The 12,500-nt window shown below is 42.2% G+C and overlaps 1 protein-coding gene across 1 annotated transcript in view; it reads left to right on the forward strand.

Annotated features, from left to right (window-relative positions):
• LOC143275244 (uncharacterized) overlaps nt 1–5,399 on the forward strand; it is a 43,048-nt gene extending 37,649 nt beyond the window's left edge. Inside the window, exons 8-10 of the mRNA XM_076579217.1 lie at nt 3,028–3,318; nt 4,174–4,369; nt 5,235–5,399. Coding sequence (XP_076435332.1) covers nt 3,028–3,318; nt 4,174–4,369; nt 5,235–5,399 — 652 coding nt within the window. The remainder of the gene's footprint in view (nt 1–3,027; nt 3,319–4,173; nt 4,370–5,234) is intronic.
• The last annotated feature ends 7,101 nt before the right edge of the window (nt 5,400–12,500 follow it).

A 12,500-nucleotide genomic window follows, 5' to 3' on the forward strand; every position in this document is an offset into this window, starting at 1 on the left:
ACAGACAAGAAAGACATCCTTGCCTGCTGGGCAGAGCACTTCAACACCCTCCTGAACAGGGACTCGTCTGTATCTGACGAAGTAATTGCAGCCCTCCCTCAGCTACCAGTCAATGAATTGCTAGCTGCCCCTCCCACCAAGGCTGAGACCCGGAAGGCCCTGAAGCTGACGTCAGGAAAAGCACCAGGAGCAGATAGAATCCAGGCTGACATCTACAAGTATGGAGGCGAGATGCTGACAGACAAGCTGACCGCCTGTTCCAGTCTATCTGGGATAAAGGGGAGGTCCCACACGATTTCAAGGATGCTTCAGTTGTCCACATTTACAAACAGAAGGGAGACAAAACATCCTGCGATAACCACCGTGGAATCTCTCTCCTCTGCATCGCCGGCAAGATCTTCGCCCGCATCATACTGAACAGACTGGTTGACCATGTCTCCAACACAGTCATCCCTGAAGCACAGTGAAGAACAAGGAGCTCCACATGGTCTTTGTAGACCTGACTAAGGCCTTCGACACGGTGAACCGCCGTGGTCTGTGGAAGATCCTCCTAAAGTTTGGCTGCCCAGAGAGCCTAATCCAGCTGATTGCGTCATTCCACGATGGCATGCAGGCGAGAGTACAGGAAAATACTGACATGTCTGATCCATTCCCTGTGGTAAATGGAGTGAAGCAGGGCTGCGTCCTGGCACCCACACTGTTCTCCATTCTCTTCTCTGCCATGCTGATTGACGCCTTCCAAGACTGTGGCCGGGGCATCTACATTCAGTTTCGCACAGATGGCAAACTTTTCACCTTGCGGCGACTACACGCCAAGTCCAGGGTGTTTGAGGCAATGTTGAGAGAGTTCCTCTTCGCCGATGACTGCGCGCTTGCTGCACACACCCATGAGGACATGCAGTTCATTATGGACAGGTTCTCAACCTCCTGCAGGCGCTTTGGACTAACCATCACCCTCAGCAAGACAACCAGCTAGCTCACAGAACGCCAGCGCCTCCCCCCCTCCCCCCACCTGTAATCAAGATCGATGACACAGACATCATGTCAGTCGACAAGTTTTGCTACCTGGGCAGCACCCTATGCAGCAACGGAACCCTTGATGCAGAAGTGACGCTGCGTATCACCAAGGCCAGCTCCGCCTTTGGCAGACTCAACAACAGGCTGTGGAACAACAAAGGCATCAGGCTCAGCACCAAAATCAAAACCTACAGAGCTGTTGTGCTGACCACCTTCTTGTACTGCTGTGAAACATGAACGATGTATCGCCGTCACATTCAACAACTTGAGCAGTTCAACCAGAGATGCCTACGAAAGATCCTCTGCATAAAGTGGCAACACAGGGTCTCCAACCTCCAGGTCCTAGAGAGGAGCGGCCTGCCCAGCATCGAAAGCCTGCTGATCCAGTACCAGCTACGCTGGACAGGACACGTTGTCCGCATGACAGACAGCAAGATCCCGAAGATGCTACTGTATGGCCAGCTGAAGGAAGGTCACCGCGAACTTGGAAGATCCTGCAAGCGCTTCAAGGACACCTTGAAGACAAACCTCAAAGCCTGTGACATAGACATCGCTTCCTGGGAAACTGATGCCCTTGACCACTCTCGCTGGATGACGCTGTGCTCTAGTGGCATAAAGACGTTTGAAAACAAGAGAACGCTGGCCATTAAGCAGAAGCGTGGGCGAAAGAAGCAGGGCTCAACTTCTGGAGACGTTTTCCCTTGCAACACCTGTGGGAAGTGCTGCGCATCCAGAATTGGCCTCTTCTCCCATATGAGGACACACATCGACAAATAAGCCTGCCTGCCTACTCATCAGTCGGTCCGACGGGAGACTCACACACACACACACACACACACACACACACACACACACACACACACACACACATATTATATATATATATATATATATATATATATAATATGTGTGTGTGTGTGTGTGTGTGTGTGTGTGTGTGGTTTTAACAAACAGCAAATGGAGTCTAAAGCTCCTCTCAGTTAAATTTAACATAAGTATCAAATTAAGGACTACGGAAACTGCTTTTGAAAATAGCTCATGCCGCTTACAAGAAATTCACCGAAATGTACGTGTCGTCAAAAGGTGTATATTTCATGAAGTCTCCTTCATGCGCCCATTACATTGTTTGAAATTGTTCTCAAACGGCTGGTTTAAATTGAAACTCCATTGTACAAAATAAGAAGGTGGCAAAGGTTTCCCGATAGCGCAGTTGTAGCATCATGGCAGTGAAAGACAATGAACCACAGACCAAAACCTTAAGGGGACACAAAACGCCCCCCTTCGGACGAAGTTCAGTAGGCTTCAGCGCTATGTTACCCAGACACACAGACAGATAACTATATATATATATATATATATAGAGAGAGAGAGAGAGAGAGAGAGAGAGAGATTCTGCTTAAATATATGTGATTATATATTTATCATCATCGTCGTGATCGCCATCATCAGTGTTGTTGTTTCTATCTTATTATCATTATTATTGTCATCATTATCATAAGTAGTAGTAGCAGTAGTAGTGGAAGTAGTAGTAGTGGCAGCAACAGAATTAGTACCATCATTACTTTTCTCTCTCTCTGTCTCCCTCTCTCTGTCTCTGTCTCTCTCTGTGAGTTAAAAAAATATTTAAGCCTACCAGCGCAAAGTCAGCGCAGTAGTAGCAGCAGTAGAAATAGCAGCAGCAGCAGTAGAAATAGCAGCAGCAGCAGTAGAAATAGCAGCAGCAGCAGTAGAAATAACAGCAGCAGCAGTAGAAATAGCAGCAGCAGCAGTAGCAGAAGTAACTTTAGCAGCAGCAGCAGTAGTAGTAGTATCAGTATTAGCAGTAGAAGTAGTACTATTAGTAGTTGAAGTAGTAGGAGCAGCAGTATAAGTAATAGCAACAGCAGTAGCAGTAGTAGTAGTAGCAGAAGCAGCAGCAGTAGTAGTAGTAGTAGCAGCAGCAGCAGCAGCGGCAGAAGTAGCAGCAGCAGCAGTAGGATTATGACTCTTCTCTCCCTGTCTGCTGACCAGGTACGTGGCTGTCGTGTTCCCCTTGAAGCGCAAGGTTTACTGCACGGGGCGCCACGCCCGCATGGCCTGTGTGGTCGTTTTCCTGGGGGTGATCTGCCTGGAGATCCCCTCCCTCATCAACGTCCGGCTTGAGCACATCGAGGGCCGGATGATGTGCGCCGTGTTCCAGCAGGACGCCATCCTGCTGTGGACCAGCATGCAGAACTTTGTGGACTACCTCGTGCCCTGTCTCCTGCTGCTCTTCCTCAATGGACACTCACTGCTCGTCATCAAACAGGCCCTGCGTGCTAGGTCGTTTCTGAACTGTGCTGTGCTGTGTTGGGTTGTATTGTACTGTGTGCTGTGCTGTGCTGTGCTGTGCTGTATTGTACTGTGCTGTGCTGTGTTGTGCTGTGCTGTGTTGGGTTGTATTGTACTGTGTGCTGTGCTGTGTTGTGTTGTATTTTACTGTGGTGTGTTGTGTTGTATTGTACTGTGGTGTGCTGTGTTGTATTGTGCTGTGTTGTATTGTGCTGTGCTGTGTTGTGTTGTATTGTGCTGTGCTGTGTTGTATTGTGCTGTGCTGTGTTGTGTTGTGTTGTGCTGTGCTGTGTTGTATTGTGCTGTGCTGTGTTGTGTTGTATTGTATTGTGCTGTGCTGTGTTGTATTGTATTGTGCTGTGCTGTGTTGTATTGTGTTGTGCTGTGTTGTATTGTGCTGTGCTGTGTTGTATTGTATTGTGCTGTGCTGTGTTGTATTGTGCTGTGCTGTGTTGTATTGTGCTGTGCTGTGCTGTGCTGTGTTGTATTGTGCTGTGCTGTGTTGTATTGTGCTGTGCTGTGCTGTGCTGTGTTGTGTGTTGTTCTGTTGTGTTGCGCTGTGCTGTGATGTGTTATATTGTGCTGTACTGTGCTATGTTGTGTGTTGTTCTGTTGTGCTGTGCTGTGTTGTGCTGTGCTGTGCTGTGTTGTGTGTTGTTCCGTGCTGTGCTGTGCTGTATTGTACTGTGTGTTGTTCTGTTGTGCTGTGCTTTGCTGTGCTGTGTTGTGTGTTGTTCTGTTGTGCTTTGCTGTGCTGTGCTGTGTGTTGCTGTGTTGTGTTGTGTTAGGTTGTGCTGTGTTGTGAGGCTGTGGGCTGTGTCAGAGGTTGTGGGCTACCTGTTGCAGACAAACCCTGTCCAATGGCGCCCCGGGAAGGTCGGGGAGCGGTGACCCTGAAGGGCCACAGGCAGACCAGCAGGCAGACCAGGCCAGAATGACCAGGAACCTCCTGTCCATCCCCGTGTTCACCGCCCTCACCCTCACCCCTTACGCCATCGTCACCAACTACATCCTCCTTACCGTCCGGTTTTTCACGCTGGAGGTGAATGAGTGAAGGAAAAACAAAGTTTCAGTTTCAGTTTCAAGGAGGTGTCAGAGCGTGCGGACAGATCCATATACGCTACACCATATCTGCTTGATCAAAAACAAGAAGGCAGTAGTTGCCTGACCTTAGAAAACTCTCAATTCAATTCAGATTCCAAAGACTGTAAGTGGAAAGGTGGCCCAGTAGTAACGCGTCCGCCTAGTTCTCACACTGTTGATACACTTTTAGTTGTTGTCGACACAACAGATCTTTCTGTGTGAAATTCTGGCTGCTCTCCCCTGGGAGAGTACGTCACCATGGTGCAGCGCCCCCCTCCCCCCTGCCCCCCCTGCCCCTCTACGCCCACCGCCCCCCTCCACACACACACACACACACACACACACACATTGACTGTGGAGCTGATTGTGCCTCGTCCTCACTCCTACATCTCCCCCCCCCCACCCCCCGTATCCCACCAGTGTGCGTCTGTGTGCGTGTGTGATTTATCACGATGGCTATATTGCAACTTACTTCTATGATGGAATGATTTATCATCAAGTAAAAATTATTATTTCTTTAAATAGGTTTTAACTTTTCTTATGACGAGCCGGAAGGTAAATTTCTGCATGTAGTGTGTTGCAGACATTGATTGATTAATTGAATGACTGGTTGGTTGGTTGGTTGGTTGGTTGATTGGCTGGTTGTGCTAATTAATTATGTTAACTAAAGAGGGAACATAATATTATGTTCGATTTCTGATTTTGTTGTTGTTGTTGTTGTTTGAACTTGAAATTCTCATCTCTTATAGGACGTCATTAAGGATAATGGCTTTTCTCAAACCATGCTGGACATTGAAGGCTACCTCGATTCTTATTTCTTATAGGACTTCTTTGAGGACAGTCGCTTTTCTCAAACTATGCTGGACATTGAAGGCTACCTCCGTTTCCTGTACTTCAGTAGTTTTGCCAGCAGTTTCTACCTCCTCATCGCTACCTCTGCCCCGTTCAGAAAGATGGCACGGGAGATGGTGTGCCGTTCCCGTGACTGAGCCATCTGGACAAGACAAAGGTCTCCTCCGCTGCGTGGCCTCATGGCGAACTAACATTGACTGTTCGCTATGTGTTCACATTTCTCTTCCTTGTCGCGGTTATAAGTGACTGACTATGTTTATAGAATTTCTGGATATCTGTGGTGGCCAACAAGAAACATGTCTAAAATTGTTATGTACATGTAAGGATGAATTTTCTCCCTGCTTATTGTGGTTGCAAAATGTATACAATAACTCTGTGTCAGTAAATATCAAATTCATGGATGTTTATTGTGGCAAAAACAAAATGTCTTAAATGTGTTTGTGCATCTAAGGATGAAATTTCTCGCAGCTTGCTGTGGATGCAAAATGTCCAGAAAGTGTGTGTGTCAGTGAACTGATAACCTATGTTGGTGTTAATTGTGGCTAAAAGAACGTAAAGATCAAATCTCTCTTCGCTTGTTGTTGTTTCAGTAAATATTGAATCTATGGATGTTTGTTGTGGCTAAACCCAAAATGTCTATGTACATGTCTATTGTCAGGATCAAATGTTTCGTAGATTGTTGTGGTTAGAAACATGCCCGGAGTCACATACATCGTAGATTGTTGTGGTTAGAAACATGCCCGGAGTCACATACATCGTAGATTGTTGTGGTTAGAAACATGCCCGGAGTCACATACATCGTAGATTGTTGTGGTTAGAAACATGCCCGGAATCACATACATCGTAGATTGTTGTGGTTAGAAACATGTCCAGAAAGAATCTATGTCAGTAAAGAGACATTTAAGGATATCCATTGTGGCCAAAACAAAATGTCTATAATGACTTTCTAGATGCAAGAACCAAATTTTTCATTGCTTCTTGTGGTTATAAACATGGAAATAAAGGTAAAATCTATGAATATTTGTTGCGGCCAAAAGCAACATTTCTAAAATGACTTCATTTCGTACAAATATGTCAATGTCTTTGTTAGTAAAGGTCAAATCTATGGACATTTGTTGTGGCAAAAAAAAAGAAAAAAAAAAGTCGAAAATGACTGTACAAGTAAGGATGAAATTTCTCGTTTCTTCTGTTTGCCAAAGATGAATGTCTAGAATAAGGCTGTGTCAGTCCAGGTAGGAATTACGGATGTTCGTCGTGGCCAATAAGAAAAAAGTCTAAAATGACTGAACAATTGAGGATGAAATTTCTCGGGTTTTTGTTGTTGTTTTTCGTTTGTTTGTGTGTTTTTTTATTATTGCGGTTTCGATAAAATAATGTCTGTAGTGAATTGTGGCTAAAATACAAGGTTTGGAATTATTCATTACTCAGTAAAGTTTCAGTTTCAATTTCTCAAGGAGGCGTCACTGCGTTCGGACAAATCCATATACGAGACAGATGCCTGACCAGCAGCATAATCCGACAAGCTAAGTCAGGCTGGAGTGCATGCACATGCATATGTGTGTATCTACCAGGATGGGTTTATGCTACAGAATTTTGCCAGAGGACAACACTGCCGTTGCCATGGGTTCTTTTTCAGTGCGCAAAGTGCGTGCTGCGTACTGGACCTCGGTTTATCGTCTCATTTGAAAGACTAGACGCTCAGTCTGATTTTCCAGTCAAACTTGGGAGAAAAGGCGAGAGCGGGATTCGAACCCACACCCTCACAGACTCTCTATAATGGCAGAGGAGCATCTTAACCATTCTTCCACATTCCTGCCTTAGGTTTATTAATATTTGTTTTGAAATGACCCAAAATTAGTTAAAATGGAGTTAACAGATGGCGGGCTGGCTAAAAAGGATATGTGAAATGATTGTGTGTTCATAAAGATCAAGTCAGTTGTGTGTAAAAACACGTGTGCAGCGTTTCTCTGTGTGTGAGGTTGATACATTTATGTCAGTTGTGGCTTGAGAAAAAAATGTGTCAATAAAAACCAGTACTGTAGTGGTTGGGAAAAAATGCCTGAAATGATTCTGGACTGGCGAATATCAATATAGCTTTAAAGTTAATTCTGACACCAAACATGTAACAACAATCCAAAATTAGACTCAAAGGACAAGTCGAAAAATGGAGTATGTCAGTGATAGAAAAGTTTCTGTGTGCATCAATGAAGTCAAATGAATGAATACATGAAAATGCTTGTTACATTGCAGACTAGTGCAATGAGGATGGGAATAACTTTACTTATGCTGATTCTATTACTAAGTATAATACACAAACTAACTTTCTAAGTTATTCAGCAGTCGTTACAAGGGTAAGAACCTTCGATGAAAAATTGAGTTTACGTTTCAACAACTATGTAAATCAAATGATTCCAGGGCATTGCATTTGTTGTGTACCTACTGGGCTAGAAGAAAAGAACAAGCTTGTTCTGTTACATTTTTGTGAAGAATGATGTATAAAAAGAAAAAACAGAAAAAAGAAGAAACAAGAAAGGCAAAACCTCCAAGACTCACTTGTGATACACTTTAAAAAAATCCAAGCTTTTTATGTATTGAGTATAATGCATTTACTGTTATATTTATATTTTTTGTATTCTCTAAACTTGGCACTTTGATCTGATATTCGACCCAACAAAAGATCTGTCATTATTATCATTTTTTTGTTCAAACAGGAACTTCTTTTGCTAAGCATGGAAGTTTTATTTATTGCAAACGTTTTGGTGTAGGCAGTAAAACAAGGGAAATTACTCTGCTGGGGAAGTTAGTTTGCTTTAAACTGATCTTTCTCATCTTAAACATTACATTTTGAAATTATACTCAATTTAAAGCAAATTAACTCCACTAGCATTACAGAGTAATTTCCCTTTTTTACTATCTGCACCAGAACGTTTGCAAAATAAATAAAACTTCCATGCTTAGCAAAAGAAGTTCCTGTTTGAACCAAAAATGATATTAATGACTGCTCTAGCTGTTGGGTCAGAATATCAGATCAAAGTGCCAAGTTTAGAGAATACAAAAAATATAAATATAACAGTAAATGCAGTTTGCATATAATTAGGCTTCATTCTTTATTTTTTTGTGCCCATCCCAGAAGCGCAATATTGTTTTAAACAAGATGACTGGAAAGAACTGAATTTTTCCTATTTTTATGCCAAATTTGGTGTCAACTGACAAAGTAGTTGCAGAGAAAATGTCAATGTTAAAGTTTACCACGGACACACAGACACACACACACACACACACACACACACACACAGACAACCGAACACCGGGTTAAAACATAGACTCACTTTGTTTACACAAGTGAGTCAAAAAGCGAAAGATGAGATGACAAAGTGAATACAGAAACTGACTGAATAAAGACATCTAGAATGGTTCGGAACAGGGCCTGTTCAGGAAGTCAGATCAAACTGGTGTCAGATCAGATCAATGTAATGAACACCATCCACACATGTCGGTCTGTCCAACCCGATGACAGATGCTCTTTTTGCCGTGTTGAACATAACACCATGTAACACACATTTTGGAGACTGATATACGCACGTGAACGTCTTTTGGAAGCAGATGGAACAAGCCATTAATAATAAATGCAAAGGAAGGTGGTAGAATGGTTAAGACACTTATCTGCCAATACAGTGGCCTTGAGGGTCTGGGTTGGAATCCCGCTGTCGCCCTTTTTCTAACTTTGACTGGAAAACTAAACGTCATGTTGACCTGTTCGGATGTGACGATAAAGCGAGGTGTCGTGTGCAGCACGCACTTGGTGCAGTGAAGACAATTCCACAGCAACACAAGTGAAGTGAAGACAATTCCACAGCAACACAAGTGAAGTGAACACAATTCCACAGCAACACAAGTGCAGTGAAGACAATTCCATAGCAACACAAGTGAAGTGAAGACAATTCCACAGCAACACAAGTGAAGTGAACACAATTCCACAGCAACACAAGTGCAGTGAAGACAATTCCATAGCAACACAAGTGCAGTGAAGACAATTCCATAGCAACACAAGTGCAGTGAAGACAATTCCATAGCAACACAAGTGAAGTGAAGACAATTCCATAGCAACACAAGTGCAGTGAAGACAATTCCACAGCAACACAAGTGAAGTGAAGACAATTCCATAGCAACACAAGTGCAGTGAAGACAATTCCATAGCAACACAAGTGAAGTGAAGACAATTCCATAGCAACACAAGTGAAGTGAAGACAATTCCACAGCAACACAAGTGAAGTGAAGACAATTCCACAGCAACACAAGTGAAGTGAAGACAATTCCATAGCAACACAAGTGCAGTGAAGACAATTCCATAGCAACACAAGTGAAGTGAACACAATTCCATAGCAACACAAGTGCAGTGAACACAATTCCATAGCAACACAAGTGAAGTGAAGACAATTCCATAGCAACACAAGTGAAGTGAACACAATTCCATAGCAACACAAGTGCAGTGAACACAATTCCATAGCAACACAAGTGAAGTGAAGACAATTCCATAGCAACACAAGTGCAGTGAAGACAATTCCATAGCAACACAAGTGCAGTGAAGACAATTCCATAGCAACACAAGTGCAGTGAAGACAATTCCATAGCAACACAAGTGCAGTGAGCACAATTCCATAGCAACACAAGTGAAGTGAGCACAATTCCATAGCAACACAAGTGAAGTGAACACAATTCCATAGCAACACAAATGAAGTGAACACAATTCCATAGCAACACAAGTGCAGTGAACACAAGTCCATAGCAACACAAGTGTTGTCGTCTGGCACCATTCTGCAGAAGAAATCCACTGTGAGAAGTACACAGATATACACAGTGACGCCTCCCTCAGAAACTAAAACTGAAACAGCAAAGACATTTTTCCCACTAAATCAGAATTGTAATTGTGGGAAATTGTAGGAATCTTACATCTGATAAAATGCAAGACTTCGTTTGCCTTTTGCAAAATTGTATATCTGTAAATTCAAAATGAGAGAAGAAATAACTAAATTCAATGTATTTGGTCATTTATTAAAAACAGTTATGAAACAGAAAAATACATTGCTTTGTTTGTTTGTTTGTTTGTTCACATGCCATTTATTGTCGGACCAACCAACAGTGTGCCGGTAGAAATCATACAGAAATTATAAAAGAAGAAATACAAGGAAAATAGAAAAAATCATATACAGTATGATGAAAGAAATGGTGTTTTGACACAACCGCCACAACAGACAGTGAAGACAACAAAATGCAGAGATACAGACTTCGCAAAAAGTTAAGGACCACTTGGGAACTTGCACAGTTTTCTTCTAAGGGGCATGACGAAATGATGCTGACGTTTCAGCAAACATGACGAAATGATGCTGACGTTTCAGCAAACATGACGAAATGATGCTGACGTTTCAACAAACATGACGAAATGATGCTGACGTTTCAGCAAACATGACGAAATGATGCTGACGTTTCAGCAAACATGACGAAATGATGCTGACGTTTCAACAAACATGACGAAATGATGCTGACGTTTCAACAAACATGACGAAATGATGCTGACGTTTCAGCAAACATGACGAAATGATGCTGACGTTTCAGCAAACATGACGAAATGATGCTGACGTTTCAACAAACATGACGAAATGATGCTGACGTTTCAGCAAACAGCGGTGTGTGCAGCCAGTGTGATAAGCGTCAGTCATAGAGAGGCTGTCTTGCACGTGCACTTTCATTCTTTGAAGATGAAAAGAACTTTCTTTTATAAACCACTGAATAACATCGTTTCTAAACAACTGGATAACATCGTTTCTAAACAACTGGATAACATCAGGTATAAACCATTGGATAACATCGTTTCTAAACCATTGCATAGCATTGTTTCTAAACCACTGGATAACATCTTTTCCAAGCCACTTGATAACGTCTCTTTTTTTTTCTTGCAGAGAAGGTTATATTTGTCAAGAAACATGTAATCACATTTCACATTTGGGTAAACAATATAACAGAATACATTATTTGATTCCAACAAAAACAGTGAAGCATTACACCGTAGAGGAAAGTACATAAAACACTGACCATCGCTTCACTGAAGTCATTCATCCAACTGCTAGGGTTTTTTTTGTTTTTGCCTATCCCCTATCCCAACAAACACACACCCAGTGAGACAGACACACACACTCTTTAACGTATAATCCCTCGATCAATATACCACAAAAATAGCAACATAATCTTCTTCGAGGAAACATTAAGAATAATCCAGTTTAATACAGATTCCTAAAATGTACAAACATAATCATGAAGAGAAAAACAACAACAGTATTATCAAAAAGTCAAAACATGTTACATAATATGGTGGATATTCTCTACTAGCCATCTGTCCCATCATTGTGTTATTCTCATTCTCTCTTACATAAACAAAATAGCAGACAGCCAGACACAAACGCATACCACCACCCCCTCCCAACACACACACACACACATATACACAAAATGCGGGCTCTCGCACACTCTCGCGCGCAAATTAACACACACACACACACACACACACACACACACACACACACACACACACACACACACACACACACACACACAGGCAAACGAAATGGGTTACACACAAACACTTGAATGTTGGCTTAATGACACCGAAGCATTTGATATTTTAATTCAACACAGATACATAAATGACAGTTGAGATTTAGAAATACATTGCTTTTGTTAACTTAAACTATGTTGAATTCCACACATGCTGGATTAATTAAAAGATTAGAAAATAGAAAATAAACGATACTCCTATCAAAAACAACGACAAAAATCCAAACCAATCATGGAAGAAAAGCACACTGTAATGAATACAAAATTATCTGATGTGTGCGTGTGTGTGTGTGTGTGTGTGTGTGTGTGTGTGTGTGTGTGTGTGTGTGTGTGTGTGTGTGTGTGTGTGTGCTGAAAATTAATTTAAAGAGAATAGATTCATTATTTCATGAACAAGAAACATTTCAATGCATTTTCCACCAATATACCGATATAGTGATAATGATTAAACCAGTGATTTGTTATAATCAAACTTATACGAAAACATTTCTAAAACAACAACAGAATTTCGACACATATTAAATCACTGCCGCACATAGTTGACTTCACTCTTTCACTGAGCTGACTGCACTTCAGCAGTGATGACCTCATTCTTTCACTGAGCTGACTGCACTTCAGCAGTGATGACC

The sequence above is a fragment of the Babylonia areolata genome, chromosome 30 (genome assembly GCF_041734735.1).
Source record: "Babylonia areolata isolate BAREFJ2019XMU chromosome 30, ASM4173473v1, whole genome shotgun sequence".
Taxonomy (NCBI): domain Eukaryota; kingdom Metazoa; phylum Mollusca; class Gastropoda; order Neogastropoda; family Buccinidae; genus Babylonia; species Babylonia areolata.